Source organism: Herpailurus yagouaroundi, unplaced genomic scaffold (genome assembly GCF_014898765.1).
Source record: "Herpailurus yagouaroundi ecotype Mexico unplaced genomic scaffold, PumYag 28, whole genome shotgun sequence".
NCBI lineage: Eukaryota > Metazoa > Chordata > Mammalia > Carnivora > Felidae > Herpailurus > Herpailurus yagouaroundi.
Genome location: NW_024412376.1, coordinates 54,602,933 through 54,625,283, shown reverse-complemented (window position 1 = coordinate 54,625,283; position 22,351 = coordinate 54,602,933). Strand labels below are relative to the sequence as shown.

The following is a 22,351-nucleotide window of genomic DNA, read 5'->3' as shown; positions in this document are numbered from 1 at the left end:
GCTTTTGTTGATGGATTGGAGTGAATTCTAACTCCTTTGAACTTAAATTAAGCTAAGGATTTGGGAAAATGATATTTTTTAAATTATATAAGGAATGAAGACAATTATTTCTCAAATTATAAAAATAAAATATTGACTCATTAAAATTACTAAGAAACTTATTTTTTTTTAATTCAGGCTTACTTAGAATTATTTTTAGGAAATACTTGACATTAAATAATTTAATTTTCATCTCTCACATTTAAAATTGAGCCTGGGATCTAGGGACATAATCCTTGAGAACTTCAATTGCTTGCTTTGTAGGAATTCTTCATAGAAATTATATTTTCATAATGCTAATAGAGAAAGTGTGCTGATATATCTAATATGGGGAAATGTTATCTTCCTCTTAAATAAAAACATTTAATGTAGTTTATGAAGGGCATATTATATTTCTTTGAAGTTAATTTTAATTCTATACCCTTCATTAATCTTTCAAAGTTTTTCATATTTCAATTACTTTCTAATGTCAGAGGATGTCAATAGGTCCTACTATTTGTAATACTATTATTTATTATAAAGTAGTGCCATGGCAGTTTAGAACTGTAAAAAAGTTTTTAACCAGCTGTTTTAGGCAGATCTACCCAAGCTACTGGCAAAAACAGTATGACACACATTCAAGAAAACTTACCGTTGAGCACCAGCTATGTTCTAGGCACAGTGATTTTCAGTTTTGTTTGCCCTAGAGCATAGATCAACATACTCAGATCAGGTCATCTCAGTGTCACCTGCTCTGCACCATTCCAGAAATATGCAAAAGCATTTTTAATTATTGATATCCTCCCACGCTATACTTCATGCTAACTACCAGCCCTCTTTTGAGATAATTTTGAAAAAAACAAAAATGAATAACCAAAACTTGGCATTTTCCAACACTAGTGAAAAGTTCTCAATTTCCTTTAAAATGTACATGAAACACAGCCTACTTACCTAGTTGGATTGTGGTCTTAGCAAATACTTGGAAAATACTCTAGTCTTATTATTTTCAGGTAGGTTTTCCTAAGCATCACTAATTTTTTTTCCCATTTTGTCTATATGGGAACATGGAATTTTTAACTCCAGCAAATATCACTTTCTGATTTTGTTCTTAAGGTATGTGCATACTTGCTTTGGACTCATAGTCTACTACATAATTACAAGAGTAGGTCTTTCTGTCTGTCCTCATATCAGAGATGTGATGTGGTATAATTAAGAGCTCTGGTTACAGGGCCAATCTACCCGGGGTTCTAATACTCATCCAACCAGTTACTAGCTGTGTGACCTCTAGAATTCATTTAACCTTCCTGTAACTCATTTTCCTCATCTGTGACATAGATCCTCGAAAGCTCATTGTAGAGATTAAATTATTTATCATATCTAAAGCAGGGAGTGCCTGGCCCAAAGGAGGCACTCATTAAGTGTTCAAGGCAACCATATATTCGGTTAAAATTGGAACAATGACATCAGCCTGAGTATGGAGAAAATTAAAATTCTGGCTTAAATAGAACTAATTATGCTTTCTTTTACTCCCAGAGAAAAATCAGACTCCAAATGTTCTTTTCACGATATATCACTATGTTACATCTGCAGTATATATTCTTCCACATAATACATATGTTTTCAAAGGACAGCATCCGTATTTTTCTTTTTCATCTGTAAAACCAATGAGACAGATTGAATAGAACCAAAGGTATGATGCCCACTAAAGACTGGGTTGTATTCATTTTGTGGTGATGTTAGTTACAGAGCATGATTATAATTAAAAAAAAATATATATTCTCATTATTTTACTTAACTTGTGTATTTACAGTGAGTAAATATACTTGATCATGTACAACAAGCAGTTAAAATAATTTGACAAAGAATACACTTTTGAGACAACAGATTCTTATTTCGGTGTAAGAAGCAGCATATTATATTTGAAAAAAGAAACCTTACGTTTCTTGGGGCTCCCCGCCCCCCCCCCTCCAAATTTTAAGTGGTACAAATAGATGCCCGTATCTAATTTGACATAATCTGCATTTCGACAATTATACTAGCCCATTAGAGTAAATTCTGGCCTTAGGACATTGTTACTCCAAAAAGTTCTGATATCTCTGTGTAGATGACACAGATGCCCCCAAATCATCACACAAAGTAAATGAGAACAGTCTGCTACTATGTGAAAATAGAGTCTTTCTAGAAGATATCCCAAAGACTCTGCCTGCCATAAGTCAGTATTTGACATGCAGGAACTCCAATATTTCCCTGCCTCTTTTTCTGCCCTAAAATCCTATTATCTGATAAACCGAATTCTCTCACCCAGCATTATATTTATATTTTTGTAACTTTGTCTTTTAAAAATAACATAAGACTAGCAAATGATCTTACCTAGCCTTGTTTGGAGAAATTCTTAAAAGACTATCCAAACTTTACTTTCTGTTTATGGTTTATTCGTCGGGCTGTCTTACGTAACTCTTGTGATTTTATGTTTCTCTGTTTTCTGTCCTCCGCCTTCCTGTACATATCCCATATATACTGCCTTATATGTACATTGCTATTTTGCCTGAATAACAAGAGACCTAACAACTAAGTTTTAGTGCCCGATTACAATCCAGCATTATATTTTCTTATGTCTTTTTATGTTCATGCCTCATATGCAAACAAAAATATCTCATTTTTTTAATAAAATGATGAAATTTCCTCCATTTAATAGTACTTTTGCCCAACTCTGGCAAAAATGAAATTTTAAAGCAGATTTAATTCTTTGTTTCATTTACATATCTGTGAATGAAATTGCAATGTCAACGGCAATTAAGCATTTCTCTCTTCTCAAAATGCAGTTTTTCGGTGATTGTACTTTAAGTTTCTTATCTCATTAACAGATAAATACTTTATTATACTTTATTATAATGTCTTTGGCTATCTTTGGAGAAGATCTCTTAGAGTATAACCAAGGAAGGATTTATAGAGCTCCACTTTGGGCCATTATTGGAGCACTATCTGAATGATTTTAACTGATAAAGAAAAAATGGCATTCTAGGAGGACAAAGTTGAATGAACAAAAATGTGGAACTAGACAGCAAATAAATATGAAGAAGTGAGTATTCTGAGTTGCCAAATCTATAAGATAAATCCAGAGGGAATAGTGGAAGTTAAAGTTTGAAAGTTATGTTTAGGATGGATGAAGACGTGTTTTGAATAATAATGCTAATAATGATAGTAGCTAAGAGTTGTTAAGAACTTGTCAGCCCAGCACTAGTGATGAACTAGTGATTGAAGCCTTACTCAATAAGCAAATGAAATAAGTTTTCTGTCTCCATTTACAGATGATAAAATTAAGAAAAAGGGATGTCCAGTAACTTGTCCATGGTCTGAGAGCTAGGCTTTTTATTTGAGAACACCTGATTCTAGAGTAAGCACTTACTTGTAACCAATTCACTACTTGAATCCCAGGCTTAAGAAATTGGACACTATTCAGAGAGAAGTCAGGAAGGATGTATTGTACGGTATTGTTTTGCATTTTGTTTTATCAGCAGAGTGTATTCCAGTCGTCAAGCTTCGTAGCAATAAGACCCCGGAGGAGAATGACAACTGAAGTTTACCTTAAGAGAAATTAAAAAAAAAAAAAAAAAAAAAAAGGGAAGTATTAGAATTCTAAATGTAGCAATAAAAGATAAAGAAAATAGTTATCAAGGATGGTTGTAAAATCTTCTGACTGAATGTTTGGGAAAAGGTTGCATCCCTCTTATATACAACTACTGAAGGAAAGGAAATACATTTTGATTGAAAAACTAATAACCAGCTAGGAACACCCTTGACAGGACAGTTCAATCAAATGGAAAAAGATGAAAAATTATGTATCAAAAGCAAAATATATATCAAAAGTATGAAATTTTTTACACAGTGTCACAGGTAATTGTGAGACTGTAAAAAATCTGTACTTTTTGTATCAAGATTCTTGGAAGTGAAAAGTAGATACAAGGTAAGGTGATAACTGAAAATTCTAGTAGGCAGAGATATGACAGGGGTTAATTTTGGATAGGAAAGATTTGATCAAATGCACGTGACCTTAAATCACTTAAAATATATTATTTTAAATGCAACAATTAAAATTGTTCCTGTGTCTTCACTATTTTTGTGAATTGCGGACCCAGATGTTCTTAGGGTGAGCTTTACCTGTGAGTGTCTCTTTGAAAGAATAAACTCAGGAGCCATATTTTATTGACAAAATTTCGGTTTCATGGTTATAAAGTAAATTTAATGTTAGGCTATGAGCATCATCTGCCTTAATTTTTCTTTGTTAAAATGTGTGTGAAAAACATCCCACGCTTTTCTCTAGGCGCCTAGTTTTATTGCTGCTGACACTACCCGAGGCTTGAGATTTGGGACCAAATCACTTCTTCGAGCAGGTCCTTTCACCAATTTTTGTCTTTCATAATTATCTTTAATATTGAATTATCAGCTCCAAAACACCCAGGCAGTCATTTGATTGCAAAACAATTTATTACATTTGGGAGATTTAGGGTGGAATGCAAATTATTTCCAGATATGTAAAGTATAAACCTCTCTGCTGGGCTCTGTGAGGAGACGCAGGTATACTTTCTTTTGCATTCTCCAAGCCCGGTCCTATGTGCTTAGTTCACCAAAATTAATGAAGATCCCTCTGTTTTTCCATCTGGCTTCTACTGTTAAGTAGAGTATTAATTTATATTTATAGACATTTGACTTCGATAGTCCTCTAAAATTTTTGAGAAGCTCCCTGTTGTGACCACAATAATGTTCAGTAGCTTTATAAGCTTTTGATGTTTAAACCCTGCCTGTAGTTTTGCTGTATGTCATTCAGTGATTGTCAGCTTCTTGTGATTTGACACATTCTATTCTCTTTTTGGAATGCTCTCTCACCTACAAAACCACTCCTCACCACATCTGTTTAGCCATCTCATACTCGTCAATTAAGATTCAACTCATTTTACTTTTTATTTTTTAATTTTTTTTAAGTTTATTTATTCTTGAGAGATAGAGACAGAGCATGAGCAGAGGAAGGGAAGAGGGAGGGGGAGACACAGAATTCGAAGCAGGCTCCAGGCTCTGTGCTGTCAGCACAGAGCCCAGTGCAGGGCTCGAACCCACAAACCGTGAGATCATGACCTGAGCCAAAGCTGGATGCTTAACCCACTGAGCTACCCAGGCGTCCCTAACTTTACTTTTAATAATGAAGCCTGTCCAAAAAGAGATATGCATTCTTCTTGTAACTTCTTCTAGCTTTTTATACATGATTGTTATTTTTAAAATATCTTGTAAAATATTGTTTTTACCACTGAATCGTTAACTCTTTTGGAACAGAATCCATGTGTATTCATTTTAGAGTCTCAAATCCCAGAATGATGTCTACAGCAAAGTAAACACCCATAAATGCTTATAGACTACATCAACGAATCAATAAATGAAACACCTTGAAACTAAGAGAGAACTTTTTTTTTTCCTGTTTGGTTATCTAGGCATCTTCCCGACTTATGCAAATTAATAGAATTGTAATAATCTCTTAATGCCAAAACAAACAAACAATCCTCCAAACCTAACCATTTCTACTCCTAACATACTCTCCCCTGGGTTTCATCAATTTTTAACCTTCCATAATTTCTTTGTCTTTTTTATTCTGGCCTTAACTGTATTAGTCTTTTTATTCTTTTTTTCTGATTGATTACTTTTTCTTTAAAAACTCCCTAAGCCTCATGTTTCACCATCACCAACTGCTCGTTTAACTAATATATTGTTTCAATGGTTTGTTGTATATAATTTACAAACATATTTGTAAAAATTAAGTCAATATAAGATAATTAAATATGAACATAAAAGGAGATCCACTTTAAATACATGATTACGGGCAAGGGCAGGAACTTGTTAATAATACAGGATAACTATGGCTACAGGCAATTTAACTGACTTTCCTTTAGGTTTGGGGGGGTTTCCGTGTAACTAACAGTTTTTAAGTCTTTGTTATCTTTACTCATCATCATTATTGCAAAAGTTATTTTCAAATTGTTTTCTTAGACAACTCTTTTTCTATGGCCTTGTGGCAACTGACTATCTCATACTTCTTTTTCCATAAGGTAGAATTTTGATTTTTTTGTGTGAGAACTTTATCGTAAGATATGTAGGTAGGTTTGTACATTTGTCATGTTTTAATAATGATATAGATATCTTATATATAAACATACACTGCCAATACTATTTAACCAGAATCTGTTGCTGACCCAGCAAAGATCGATTATTTAAAATTTGAATTATTTTCTAGATTTATTGTGGTATTTTTCATAACTACTAAGTGTCTAACATGACTTTTACTTTTATTTATTATGTGGTTAAATATTTACAGTAATTAAGGTTAATCCTATTTAAACAAAAGTGTAAAGTTATGAGATGTAACAACTATTTAAGGATCCAAATCTTGTCATTTAATTAGTACATAACTAAAATTATTTTAACCTTTAACAAGCATAATGTGATCTTGTTTCAACAATCCGCATGTTTGCGATTATCTTAAAGGTGAGTATAGTTCACTGCGTATCAGTTTTTAAATCTTTAATTATCTGATGATAGGTTAAATTGAAAGGGCAAGAGGGAGGTGGTTTAATGAGTTTCTAGGAAATAACTAAAATTAAAATGTATACATAGGCTTAGATTTTAGAATAAATGATTAAAAATTATGTTACTATGCAAAAAGAGAAAGAAGATGTGATCTAATATGCTATATCCACATCTCATAAAAACAAAGATTTCATTCAAAACCAAGGTTACAATTTAATCATGATACAAAGAAATAATTTAAATGACAATAAAGATTGCCTTCATGTATGATATTAAATTCATTGCATATGAATTTATATTGTAGATAACTGCATTTCATTTCTCTATCTTTTGAATTTTATTATTTTTATTTATTTATTTTCTTCTTTGAATTTTCAATCTTAAATTAAAAAAAATTGTTATCTTAATTGTAAATCATTGTAGACTGAAATACATATGAAATTTAGGAATTATAGTGTTATAAAATAATTAGAAAATGTAACGCAACATGTTTTTCTAGAAAACACTGTACCATTTACCTCAGCAGTAACTAGTGTCACCTGTGGTGTCATGAAACAGATGCTTTAGGATAGGGCTGCCAGGTTTAACAAATAAATGACATGACACCTAAATGTTGCATGGAGCTTATGTATACTAACAAATTATTCATTATTTACTTGAAATTCAAATGTAAGGGCATCTGTATTTTATCTGGCAATCCTGCTCAAGGCGTTATGGAAGCCCATACGTAGTCTTGGCGTTTCTGACATGGTTGAGTGTGAGGGTTGTTTTCTGAATACAGAAAAAACAGTGGTCAGCTTTCACTTCTCAGTATGTCAGCATTTCAACCCCTATCTGAGCCTGCAAATTCCTCTTTTTAATCTGCTCTTTGTTTACACATAGAAGCAACTGAGTTATGTTAGGGGAAATCGGATCATTAAGTATATTAAATATACAGCCATATTTTTATACATAATTTCTAAGCTGTGTGTATCGTGTGTGTCTTTTTTGAAAATAAATTTGTGTGAATTGTGTCATCAGTATTTTATTTCCCAATCCTGAAGATTTTGCATTTATTTTCATGGCTTAATTATCTAAGGTTTTACTTACGTTATTTTGAAATTGTATTTGGCTTAAGTAGGTTATTAGTGGTTAATAAATTAGATACATAGCTATATATTTTTAAATGAAGGTTTTATGTATTTATTTTTAAAGTTTTTCCTATCTTTCATTGCTGGAATTTATGATTAGTTTTCATATAAAAGACAAAGGTGCACACATCACTAGTAATTGATCTAATATTGTGGTACAATGATGTTTGTTGCAGATAGGTCTATGTACATAAGACCCTTATACCTGTAGGAATGACAGATCCCATTCAGGCATTTTTCATGTCTTCTGCTTTGAAAATTAATGCTAATTGCGACCTTACAGGGAAATAACTAATTTGATCTCCTTATAATGTTGTTTTGAAGAAAACTAGTTGAAATACAAGCGTCTAAATGTCAGTAAATGTTGTTGCTCATAATTGTCAAAGAAAAAAGAAGAACCATTTATTCTGTAAAGGAGTATAAGGATATCCTCTTAGAATTTTAGATACACAAACTAATGGTATTTGTGTAACTTAAATGAAAGCATCCTTTGTCATTATTAAAGCAAGATAACTGAGTGGCTTGTCTTCAAGAGATATTTCAAGGGTACTTCTTTATTACCAACATAAAAAAAAATGTGGTTTTCAAATAACTCTGGAACAAATCATAGTGTTCACATTTTAGTGGATTATGATAAAGGATTCCAGAAAAATGTTCGATGATATTATAAACATAGAGGGCAATATATATTAGAGTTCTATTGCCTAACTATATGCTGATGTGGGATGGAAGTATTAAAAAACTAACTCAATCCCCAGCTTTGATTTTAAGATACCAATGATGCAAGGTGGTTTTATTCATCAAGAGAGCCTGACAGAGTGGCCAATGTGTGCTAGGTATTGTCGCCTTCTACTATTTTTCCCCTCTCAGGGAAAATTTCTTACACCTCTAAGGCATAATTTTCCACATTTCTAGATGATTCCTTCAATCTGTAACTTTTATGCAATACCTTGTCATATGGGTTTTTATTTTTTCATAAATAATTTAAAAGCTTAATGGTTTTAATATTTCAAGAACAGATATTTAGAATACTGACCACTCTTGTGTTTAGATGGAAAAATTATGCATGATTACTGTGTTTTTAGATATCTAGCTTGAATCAATTTAGATAATGATAATAATCAAAGTGTATTGTCTAATTAAAGGAGCTGATACTTGATCACTGGTTTTTGCTGTAGAGTTCAAAGCACTCTTAATTAATTTAGCTAATTAGAATTAAAGATTTTAAAAACAAAATTGAGTTATTATAATTGTACAGCTTTCCTGTTAAAAATAGTAGTGATAGTTGACATGGTCGCAGTAACCCACAGGGTAGATATTTTCTAGTGAACCAGTTGTAAATGTACCTTTGTGAGAAGGTCATTTTAAATAACACATACCCATATGCACATAAACACACGCAGGTATATAGAAATTTCTAAAAGCCCATGGATCCTCTATCTAGAAAGAACCCATGATGTTTCAGGAGACTCATGTCCTCATACAGAGTTGTGTGAGGGTCATGATATATGTCATAGTTGTGGACTGTACTTGTGGACAGATAGAAGCTCCTGTTTTGAAGGTTGTTAAATCTTTTAAATAATGATAAAGTTTGGCTTGAAAATAAATTTTGAGCAATGAATTCTGAAATTTTCCCTGGTAGTAAATTCAGGGCTTTGTACAGTACATCAACCTCTACTTGATATTGGGAGCACATTCCAGCTTATAAAATAAAGTATCTTTGTACATAACCATTCTTAGTGAGAATATGAGTCCTAATTCATTTTTAATCCATAGCCTCAAATTGGTATATAGTCTTTACCACAACTGAAATATAGCAGTATTGGTTACTTTGGATTTTTAGGGGAGATGGTGACTGTTGTTAAGTAACAGAAATCCAACCGAGTAAATTTTAAAGATCTAATTGGCTTTATTAAATGATTCACCAATTGGACAGCATCCGATCTGGCAAATACAGGGGGCCCCTGAGGAATTTCACAAAATAGAAGGTTTTTATAGAAGAAAGGTGGGGCAAGAAAGTTATTAGCAAAACGAAGGGAAGGAAGGAAAGGATTGTTCCAGGCAAGGCTGCTTTCCCATAGCGGGGGTAAGAAAGGGATTTATCATGCAAATTACCTCATCTTCCTTTGGGGAAGAGAGAGGGCCCTTGTGTCCCTAATTGCTAATCAAAAAGAAAAGTTTCTTCTGACTGACGATTAACACTGGATTTCTGGGAGGGAGAGGTTGAAACTGCAAATAGATTAGGTATGAGGCTCCTGTATAGGAATTTGGTCCAAGTGATGCCATTTTGAAAGATGAAAACGGCAGGCAATGGTTTTCTTTTTAATATTTCTGAAAAGAATATGCTCAACATGCTTGTTTTCTCTCAGAAATGATCCATTTTGCTCATTCTTGGTGTAAAATTCTATACCACAAAACTACGCTTGCCAATTGCCTCTCTCTGCGAACACCCATGAATTTGACTTTTAATAAACATTTATTAATTGTAAACTACATTGTAAGCATTACATAAATCTAAAGACTAAACTAAACACTTGGATTTAATACATATTTCTCGCATTGTTCTGAAGGCTTGTTTGAGTCACTCATTTTATAAATTTTTCTTTCTAAAAAACTAATCAAGTTTACATATGGGAACCACTTTCTCCAGATGAACTCTCGTTTTCTAAATGTATTCTATAATCTCTTAGCTCTGTCAACCTAAAATAAAGAGCATACTGTTTGATGAAAGGAAAAAAGGAAATTTAACATGAGGATGGTGTGAGTATTACGAAATAAATGTAAGACCTCAAGATTATGCTGCACTAAGCTAGTACTATTAGACAAAAGACAATATATATTATAATAACAGAAGGCTTTCAAGCTTTTTGTAATTCATAATAATTATGCCTTATTTGGATCTTAAAATTTTAAACCTTTTTGTCATTTTTTTGTGAAAAGAAAAACATTTACAATATGGACAATGTACGATTATATCTTAAAATATAAAAACAAATATAATACTGTTCAAGTGGGAAGATAAAAGACAAATCAAGCAGTGACCCACTTTTAATAGTAACCTCTACTATGCTTATTTCTGGACTTTACTGTTAAACAGAAAAAAAAATACATTCTTAAAGAGAATCCTCAAAAATGTCTCAGGAATAAGATAGAGGAAAGTTAAATGAATTGATTATTCAGCTGGACAGATCTCTAATGGAGACTTCCTTTTAAACGATCTTTCAGTTTATGATATGCTTTTACTCAGGACACAGAGGGCAGGTGTTTCTGACTTCTAGAAGGGGTAATGGGCTTTAACTGTCTCTACTAGTTTCACTTTACTTATAAAGAAGTGTCCTGACCTTGAGGCTCATTAAACTTTTGAATGCGCTCTGGAGTAGGTTACTGATCTCAGTATCTGGAAGTTTTTCACTGCAGTGGAGTCTCAATCATTTGGGATATTTGAAGGCTGTTCTTTCTTTCAGTCACAGAAGTAGGTTAGATCACTTCACACGTTTATATATTTCTTTAGCTTCTGTGGTTCATACTGTCATAAAGTATAAAGGATAACTTGCTTCCTGTTATGCAAATATAGAAATGTGAATATTCTAGTTATTTTATTTTCATTTTAATATATTATACAAAATTATTTTTCGGCAGGCAAATTATAATATTATTCATGGTATAAATAGGTTATCAGCACTTTTATTTTTACAATTATTTCTGCAGCATACAGGCTGATAGTTATTCTTCTTACATCATTAATCAGAATTTGTAAATGTCCCAAAGTTTAATATACTTTACAGATGATCAAAGGCAATAACAGGATGACACAATATAAAGAAAAATATGCATCGGGGCGCCTGGGTGGCTCCTCCGGTTGAGCATCCGACTTCGGCCCAGGTCATGATCTCAGGGTTTGTGAGTTAGAGCCCCGCATCAGGCTCTGTGCTGACAGCTCAGAGCCTGGAGCCTGCTTCGGATTCTGTGTCTCCCTCTCTCTCTCTGCCCCTTCCCAGGTCATGCTCGTACTCTGTTTCTGTCAAAAATAAATAAACTTAAAAAAATTACAAAGAAAAATACGTATCATAAAAGTGTCATTAAAACCTATATGTTAAATATATACATACCTATAATGTTAAATATATGCATACATACATGTATGCAAAATTATAAAAAAGGAGATATTTGAATATCTCTTTTCCATTAAGAGTAATTTTTTCATCCATAGTTCAGAAAATAATATAAAGGTCTTAAATGTAATATTTTTATGACTCACTTTGAAGAATAAATGAAGTGAATGAATAAATTGATATAAAAAGAATACCAACAGTCCTTTGCCTTTACTTTAGATTTGACTGAAAAGAAAATCTTTCATCTGTATCAAGTGACCAACTCCTTATGTATGCTGATGAATAACTAGGGGAAAAATGCATTTGTGAAGTGAAGAGAAAAAGCAAAAAAAAAATTCAAGTACACTTTCATAATTCTAAAACATATGTAGAATATATCATAAAGCATAGAGATTCAGCGTATTTGACCCATTCTCTCTAGCCTGAAATGTTTCAGCAAGTGCATACCCATAATAGTTAACACTGCGGAATAACTGTCTTTGGCACTGACTCTAAAATGTAATAACATTGTTTTTATATATGTATATATATTTGTGTGCTGGATGTCCAACATTAACCCAGACAGCCCCCAAGGACAATGAATATTCAGTATTCAAAATCAGCTCTTAAAAGGCTTGAAACAAAATGTATGTGACTATAACTTTAGTAATAATATTTCATTTTCTCTAGTTTATCTGGCACTACTTCATATTTGGGAAATTTGATGCTGAAATAGAGGAGATCTTTCCTTCCCATCCTACTTGGTTCTGACCTTCAACCTCAGCCTTTACGCTTGTCCTATTCAGATTTGCATTCCTGACTTAACAGATAGGTGGGAGGCGGTAATTTAATAAAAGGCGGTTATATTATTCATACAACTACTTGAAATAGGCGCACTTTAAATAAAAGCGGCACACAAGTAACCCTAAGCAGTAACTAAAATATGCATTTTAAATTTATGTTGAGATTTAAGGTATCAAGTATAATGTGTGCTAAACTTCTGTGTTCTTAAAATTCTGGACTGTTTCAGTAAAAACAATTTGTTTTTGTATTTTGACTACATGAAATAAACATGTAATATCCATACTAAAGGGTTTCTCCACAAGTATTTTATAACCTAATGAGAAACATTTTACTGATTTAAATATGTGTTAGGTTGACTAATTTCTGCATTATACTGCGATGTGCTTTTCGGTATATTAATTTTTACACATAATAAATTACTCTATAGGTTGTGGATAAGTCACTCGAGTTTGTTCTGTCCTCGAACTACTAGAAAGTTGTTTCTTATAAATCAGTAGTTTAAGAAAAAAAAAGTTTCATCCTGTAAGTAGTATCCCCTCCTTATTTTGAGAAAAGTGGTATTATTTGCAGAATGTTCGTGTGTCCTGAGTTATCCATAAAAGCACAAGATTATGTCCTGTGCTTCCTTTTACTCACACAATTATTTGGATTAGACAGTAAATTATTTGACCCCTGCAATTATTTGTTCAAATTCATTTTACAAACCTGAATTTCCATAGTGCTTAGTTATTGTAATTTACTGAGGCATTTTAAATTCTGATTGGTATAAACAAAATATATTTAAACTATATATATTCACATTTAGCATGAAACAGGGAATTCGAATTCAAGAACACAGGAAAATAAGATTTGATTGCTTAAAAAGAGGAAAATTTCTATTTTCTTTAATAGAATATTCTCTATAGCATTATGACCAGGTAAGTTATAATAACTACCATATAATCCTGGGTTGTAGCTAACTTGTTTTATAATTCATGATATTATATTACAAAAATATATATATTTTGATTGCTCAATATGAGTTACCACCAGGGACATATAAATATTCATTTTCACTTTATTTCTGTCAATTATGGTGCCTGACTTTTCCAATTTTAGTTGATGTGTCTGCTAAATGGTGACCTAGGGAAGAAATGTTTGGTGATTTGTTCAGAAACTGAATTTGTGAGGAAAAATAAATGTGAGAATTGGAGAAATAAATTAAGAAAAATATATTAACTAGATAATCTACTTGAGATAAATGGAAATACCACAGAAGAAAAATTATTCTGATCAGTACGTTCTTAGGTTTGTGTTAAAAGAAAACAAACAAAAGAAACAAAAAAGCCAACTATTTACCAGATTGAGACAATCCAGTTATGCCATTTAGTGTAATTCTTAATTTTTAATTATATTTTAATTTATATATGTATATATATTATTATAATCGATTTTACACAACAGAATTGCTTTTTATCACAATTGAACACTATTTTCCACACATTTTCGTTATATATCTATTACGTGCCAGATGCTGACCTAGACAATGCGGTTTCTGCTCTCATTGTGCTCATTGCCTAATATAAAGATTATTGAAAGGTAGGAAGAAATATCCGTTATCATTATAAATAAATAAAATACTTAAAATCATAAAATCTAAATGACTGGATTTGGAAATTCTACCTCATAATTCAGTACATTTTATAAGACTGGACCAAATTCAGTATCTTTTTTCCTGTCACCCTTTTATAAGAACACGGATTCCTTTTAGGGAATAAATTTATTACTATTATTATTTTTGTACACATTAAAAGGTTTGGTTTTTACATAATATAAAGGATGAAGTAAAGTAAAACCAGAAAATGTGAAGCATTTTTTAACTTTTTAATTACATCAACATTTTCTAGTACAGGTTTCTGTATGATATGTTGATTTAATATATATAATTTGGAATTTTTTCAATTAAACATATAACCAGTTATTTGTAGATATTCTAATGACTCATTCTAGAATGTTTACAGGCCACACATTTTTTTTCTATACTCTGATCGTGCATAAGTAATGAAGTGGGGATTGTTCTGTATGTAACTTCAAAAGTTTAATCTCCACATAATTGGTGCTTGATATATAAAACATACCTTTCCCACACAAAACTCATTTTCTAAAATACCAAAATTGACATTTTTAGAAACCCACGCAACGGATTGACTTGAGAATTAGAAACCAAGGCTAACACTGAAATACTTTGACACGACGTGGGTCTGGTATAGGGAGACGACTTATTTCCAGTTGTATTTGTTTCTTTTCCAGTAACGTGCAATTCTAAACTCCCAAACGCAGGCTCCTTTTCTTAGAGTATTTTTCTTTCTTTTTCACAGCACGGAAAAGGATATGCTAGTCAATTCTACAGGATTTACCTGAAGCAGCATGATTTGCACAAAGTCGACCAACAAAAGCATCAACTTTTCAACTTCATTATCTTGGCCATCAGTTAGTTGTGTGTAACCGAGTACTAGATTGCCGGCGGAGTCATCGTGGCCAATTATAGGACCTAATTGCTCTCAGCAGGCCTGAGAAATGAGTTGAAATGTGCAGAACTGTAGAAACTTTAGAGGCAACTGCTTTTGCCTCTCCGATCAGTGTGTGCCTGTTTACAGCACTATATATCTTTCTCTCTCCAAATGTCACTGAGCCCTTTACATGTTTATATTCACCACGAGAAGCCAGTCATAAAGATAAAGGAAATTTGTGCATTATAAATGCAATATCACTGTTTTAAACTTGACTGTTTTATATTCTTTTTGTGTGATCAAGTGTTCCCCAAACTATTCCAACTTTACAAGACAGATTGTGATTATGTTCTTTTCACCTGTGGGTTATAAAAAATGTATTCTGAAGACCCACAAAATATCAAAGACATTCTGTAGTTTATACACCGTGTTGCAAAGTGTTTACTGTACTATTTCAAAGCTTCTAAATAAATATAAAATATATATATTATATTATATAATTTTCCTAAAATGTGGTACAACTCAGTTGGTTTTTAAATGGATTCATACAGTCCACATCATATAGTAAAGTGAAGGTAATTCAGGGTCCCAAAGATAAACTTACTAAGAAAAGAATAATCATTAATAGTTTCCTCCCAATTTTCATCTTATACAACCCTGTTTTTCCTTGTTTAAAAGAAAATGAAGCTCTAAGCTACACAATTTTGTCAAGAACTTGTACTGAATTTTCAATGCCAAAGATATAGCTGTCGATGTTATCAGAAGAGCACTGAATATGTAATATCAGAATATCTAACAATCTACATTCTTTCGATTCTATTTCTATGGCTTTGAATTTAGAATCATTTAAAGCTTTTATAAAGAATCTATAAATCCACCTGTATTTGTTGTTAGAAAAAAAAACAAAAACAAACACTGGGTGTCTGTACATTTTGTGGTGTAAAATACGTAATTGAGATTACTATTTTAAGAAGTCCTCAACCGTATAACTCACACAGAATTTTATTTTACATAGTTTTACATAGTTTTGTGACTCTTACTAACACATGAATATAAAATCTATTTATAACTCTATATGAACATATAGAGATATATAAGTATCTGAACTGGTAAAGAGTAACTATAAGATATAAGTGATCTCTAAATTTAAAATAAGTTAAATAAATTTGGAGATAGAAATATGGTACATTATTGTTTCAGTATTATCTTACATGTGAAGATTTTATAGCTTAAATATAGTCAGTGTTTTATTAATGAAAAAATTCTTTGAGTCAGCCTTGAAAAGTTAAGCTTGCCTTTTATTTTCATGTCCACGAAGTTAATTATTAAATTCCTTTAGATGTATTTTCCTTTCTTTTACATAGTTTTCTTTTTACCAGCTGTTGTTTATTGCTTAATTAAGAGAGAAATTAAGAGAGAAAAATCAGAGGATGTGAGACAATCTTAGCAAAAAACAGAATTCTCAAAGCTCCCTCCTAAGAAAGCCTTCAACATTTCTAAATGTTTGCCCAATCCAAATTACAGATCAATTTTGACACATTTACCTTAACTGCTAACTGATCTTCTGGATTCAGTGATAGTTTGAGCTGTGCTATGTTATTAAAAAGCAGACTAAAGCTTAACACATAACAAATGTTTCCCACCTAGTTTTATGGTCATGTAAATGGGAACATTTTCCTTCGATTTAACAATAAAATGCATACATATTTTCAGAGGACCTTGATATGTAGATTTGAGTGATATCTTGGCATCATTCATTTGACTTATCAAATGACAGAGATTAATATGTCGTAATCCCAATCATTTTATCTGTTGAAGTATGTGTAATATTCCAGTCTTTTGGGGACCCTTTAAAAATACGTAAAACCAATCCATCGCATATGACACAAAAGCACATACGTTCACAAAAGTGCAGCAGTAACATTTTCTCAAACTTTTGGCGCTACTTCATTAAGATTTTGAATGATAGACTATTTTAATAAGGATATGTTTCTATATAATTTAGCTGGAAAAATATCTGTTTGTTGTAATTGCTTTTTAAACAAGAAAATGATTTTCTTGTTGAATCACTGCTTTAATTAAAACCTTTCATTCATCATTTTCCAATTATGGCGGAAAACACACATCCATCTGCCTTATCACATGCATTAAAAGTAAGGTTATATTCATTTCATGTATTATGTTTGTATTCATTCATTCAATGTTAAGAAGGTTTCTTTAATTATTTAGACTTTTATGTCATCGTATATCATCTCCCTTGAACAAACTTCTTATGCCATATATTTACGCATTCGTTTTTTATATATCATAGTAACAGTTATTCTAATTTACATTCTAATTATTAAATTATATCATTAATCAACAAAAACAAACAACAAAAACAAGAAAATTTTACCCAATTTGTGGGAAAGATAGAATTTGCTAAAATGCTAAACAGTTATTAATCATGTATTGTATCCAGAATAAATCAGAAGTTACCAGAGAGTAATGATATAATTTTAGCTAATTGGCTAGGATGTTTTCTACCAATGAGAGGGGGACTATAAAATAGAAAAATGCAACCAATCAATAATAAAGGTTTACAAAAAAACATGTATTAGATTACCATGAAGAGGAATTTTAGAATAGTTTTTCTGTTTAATCCAGTCATCTTAATATCCAGTCTTACATAATTTCATACATATCAAAAAATACTATCTAAATTATTAGATGACATTTCATCAATAAATTACTTCAGAAACGAATGATCATGACATTTACTCCTTGATAAACACGGTTCGTTCTAAAGTAGTAAAAATGTCAAAATATTTTCCTGTGGAAACAGTGTCTTAATGTTTCAAAGGTATGTCAAACGACAATTTTTAGAAATATTTCCTCCACGTGTAAAATTCTAATTCTTATCTTGTAAACATAATTTTGTGAAATCATTTTAAATCAATATTTAAGTATCACATCATAATTACTTTACAGATATAATGGTATCACTCTAAGTGTATCATCTTTCTTGGGAACTATTGAGAAATATGTATATTTTGTTTTTTGAAGATATTAAATGCAATGCCTTTATCAAACATTGCAAATTAAGTACTATAGTAGAGGATTTAAATATTTTAATTACTCCCGTTTCCTTTTAATTTCCTCCTGTTTCATTTCTTAATAGCGTTATAATTTGCCGCCGGATCTCCTGTACTGTAGAAACCTTCTTAGTTCTTCAATAAGAGGAAGAAAAAACATCCTCACAATTCTCAACATAAACTTTAATAACTGTCTATTAATTATGCCGTTTTAACTTTACAAAAATAGTTTACTGGAGTAAAATTAATATTTAATACGACTACTGTCTCAGAATGTTGCAAATGTTAGGCAGCATAAAGAAAATTACTTACGGTGCTGACTGATCATAGCACTGTTATTTGTCATTACATGTGGTTTTCTTTCTCCCCCTCATATTTCTATGTGTGCTTTTAATACCCGAGGAACTCAAAAACATTTACAATCTTGGTATACTTGATAATTTTTCTGAAAATCTTATATTTTTCATATTGCAATTTCTTGGGTTCTTTATCTTTTTCAAAGCTCTAATTTTGTAGTGGTAAAGGCTTTGCACTTAACATCCTTTTTATGTTCCTTTTTAACAAGGAAAAACAGAAAATGACAAAATTCCATATTTTTTATGCCATGGAGTAGTAAAATTATTTTATATATATTGTTAGCACTTCAAGGACTATCCCTCTGCTAGGTCGAACAAAATCCTTATACAGTAATTTGTGAAGCTACTGTTCAATAGAATATTTTTGTTTCTTCTAAAACTTGGCATAGGTTTTAGATTATAGCATTCTATGAGAATGCTGGGAGATGGGCGCCGCCAGAGTATTGCAGGCAATAATATGACTAAAATTCTAATACCTTTAGTGTGCATGCATGTATTTCTAACCACTGTTATTTTTTAAGTATTTGTAAAATTAGAAAAATGACTTTTATTTCTTGAAAACTTGTCACATGCTTAGTTTGAAGTTTTACACTTCAGACGTTTTTGAGTTGCGTGCAATTTTTGCATTAATGATGCAAATATTAAAATCTCGCATGAGACTCAAAAACTTCTGAACGATAGAACTCAGACTTCCAATACATACATACATCATAGAGCTGAAAGTAAGCAGGGAATTTCAGCTCTAAACACATTTTCAAGACAGTTATCTGTGAGTGAAAACAGGGTATTATAACAAAAGATGAGTTTAAATCTTAACTATAGTGTTTGTTACTGTGAATGCTATAATAATACATAAGTAAAATGAGTGTAAATGTAATATATTATTTTATACTGCTGTATACACATGAAATAAATAAAACTAGGATACATATTATGCCATTTTTCCATGCATGGATCTTCCACTGACGCCCGTGGGAGCTTTGAATAAAAATCAGTGGCAAAATATGGCCCTAAGTTTAAAAACAACTAATGCTGATTTAGTAAATTCAGTCTTAATATAACAGGTCTAAGGGGACATCTGTTCAAAACTGAGTCTCATTCGAAGAAACATATGCTAGGTTTAAAGGATTTTGCGATATTAACACTTTTGAAAGTAGGCATTTAATTCTATATGATTCTCATGATACCCACAATGAATATTTTAAATGTATATATTTTTCCACCTATTGTTATATTTTCTTCTTAAGTTTTTTTGATTTGTAGTAATACCAAGGGCCCACAAGGAATAATGTAGATGTTTGACACAGGATATGAGTGCCTTCGAGCAATAAAAGGAAAATATTTTATCTAAAATTTTAGACACAAATTATTTCATATTTAAAATCAATGGACACATAAGAAAAAAATAAAATTCATATGGGTATCATATTCCAAGAAGAAAACATAAATTAAGGTATAGTGTTTTTTAATAATGATAATAATCTGGACAAATCTTACAGAAATTTATATTCTGAAATAACTAAAAGGTAAAAGAAAAGTGTGCTTTGTAACCTAATGTGTGGTTTACGTAACCAATTTTCTTGAGTTCAAACTACACATACCTGGATAGAAACTCATTTTATGAAGCAACAAGGGATAGGGATTGGACTAGGTATTTCTCTTGCTCTTTATGTCTAATAAAGCCAGCCCTATGGTGGGAAAAAAACTAATAAAAATATACAGGAATGATTCTCAAGAGAATGTTAACAGCGATAGTTACAAGTTGCTTTGCTCCCCTAGACCTGTCCCTCCTGTCCCTTACTTTTACCCTTTCTGGGAATCATATCATGGACTCTTCTATGTACCCAAGATTATGAATTTTCAGACGTAAAAATTAAATTTTATTAAATTACACACTTCTATTAAGGTCCAACAATGAGGAGAGGTAGGAATGCATAGTAATATCTGCCTTCATGAAAATTCTAGTTTGCTTTGAGAACCAAAGAAACTATAGGAAAATGTGAAATAATTCAACAGTCAAATAATTAAGTAATCAAATTTGTGGTCAAAACACTATACCCAATAGTGGGTCACAAGAATAATTCAGTGTATTAAGACGATAACGTAAAAATAAAACTAGAAGTAAATAGAATAGGAAAAAAAGTAGAGTAGAAGAGTATGAAAACACGTCACTCATGGTAAAAACAAATAGTTCTTTGTGAAACATTTTTTTTCCGATACATGTGTAAAATAGGTCACAATGTGAAATATATTTCTCGCTGTGAATCATTACCCAAATGTTTGAAAAGCACCGCATCGTATGATCACTATTTCAAATTTAAATTTCTTTAATGCTATAGAAAGTCAGGGGAGATCTTTTCAAAAAGTTATCTCACATCTGAATTTTGATCTTTACTTTTGTAAAATATGAAGTACACTTAGCTGTGAAATTCTTATGAGAATTAGGTGAACTGACATGTGTGAAATGCATAGCACAATGCTAACGCACATTAAGTGGTGTATTTAATTATTAATATTGCTTTTCATCACTTTGTCGCTATTCTTGATTCTCAAAAGTATGGAATACAGGCAACAAATGGAAATCATTCTTTTCTTAAAACTCTAGTCTGCTTCTGAGTTGTATTTAACCAGCGCTGATTGCAAAATTGCAAGATGAAAGTTAACTTGCCTTTGGTATCTACTCATCAGCTCAGTTCACCTTTGCCTCTCTATTTATTGGTGGTATGGAGTCCAGGAAGTAAAACTCACAGCTGCTGAGCTCCAGTCGTTTCCCTCGCCCCCCTTTGCAACTCTCAAATAGCCCTCTATCCCTACTATTGAAAAATATATATGTATGATTGCACTAGGATATATTTACCTGATATTTTCCCCTTGACCCCCAATGTGCTTTTTGAATAACTTTCTATTTCCATGCAAATAAATGTTTGTTGGAGTTACTGAATAATTGACAGAATCATATTTTTTTGCATATGATATCATAAAATGAATCTGGACAGTGTTAAATAACAACAATTCAATTGAGTAAATTTTAAAGTTCTAACTGGCTTTAGCGAACAATTCAGATATCTGACATCTCATCTAGCAAGTAGAAAAGAGCTCCAAAGGGCTACAGAAAGGGAAAGGTTTCATAAATCCAGAACAAGGGAATCATAAACCAAATAAAGGACTATTTCAGGCAAGATAGGCAAGATCGCCTCCCTTTGGGGGCTAACAGGGACTTATTATGTGGATTACTTCACTGGTGCTGAGCAGAGAATTCCAGAAAGATTGCATTTCTGGGGAAGGTTGAAACTACAATTAGGTTAGGAATAAAGCCCCTGTTTGGCAATGCGGGCCTAGCAGAAGCAACTCCATTTTGGATGTGTGGTTTCCTTTTCAACAATTCCTTCCTTTAGATCAGACTGTCAGCTTGACTGAGATATGTCATCAAAATTGAAGGCATTAGCACCCCTCTCGGCTACCACTCGCAGCTTTTGTTGTTTCTTTGTGTGGTTTCCATAGGTCACTGTTCCAGGTTCATAGTCCTTAGATTCATCATTCTCTTTGCTTCTTTTTTTGAAATCCCAGTCTTGGGGACATCATTTTCTTGGCGGCTAGCAGCTGTGAACATACATTTGAAGCTTTTGAGAGAATACAATGCACTAGGGAGATTATTATGATTATAATAGGCAGGATAGTTTTTAATGTGCGGCGTGCACTTTGGAGCCATGGTCCCCCAAACCCAAACCAATCAAAATCAAAAAAGTCAAAGAAAGACCCCCTAAAAGAGTCACCTTTTTAAGCCAAGTGGCTTGCTCAATGATCTTATATAACCGGGTT

General features: G+C 31.9%; 1 protein-coding gene across 2 annotated transcripts in view; it reads left to right on the top strand.

Moving 5' to 3' along the window:
- Window positions 1–22,351, top strand: part of PCDH10 (protocadherin 10) — a 62,172-nt gene that overhangs the window by 24,752 nt on the left and 15,069 nt on the right. The window contains exon 5 of one of the 2 annotated variants that reach the window (XM_040473967.1): window positions 14,971–19,466. The exons of the other annotated variant lie outside the window; for it this stretch is intronic. Coding sequence (XP_040329901.1) covers window positions 14,971–14,990 — 20 coding nt within the window. The 3' untranslated portion in view covers window positions 14,991–19,466. Of the gene's footprint in view, window positions 1–14,970; window positions 19,467–22,351 lie in introns of those variants that run through there. 2 annotated transcript variants of the gene reach the window in all.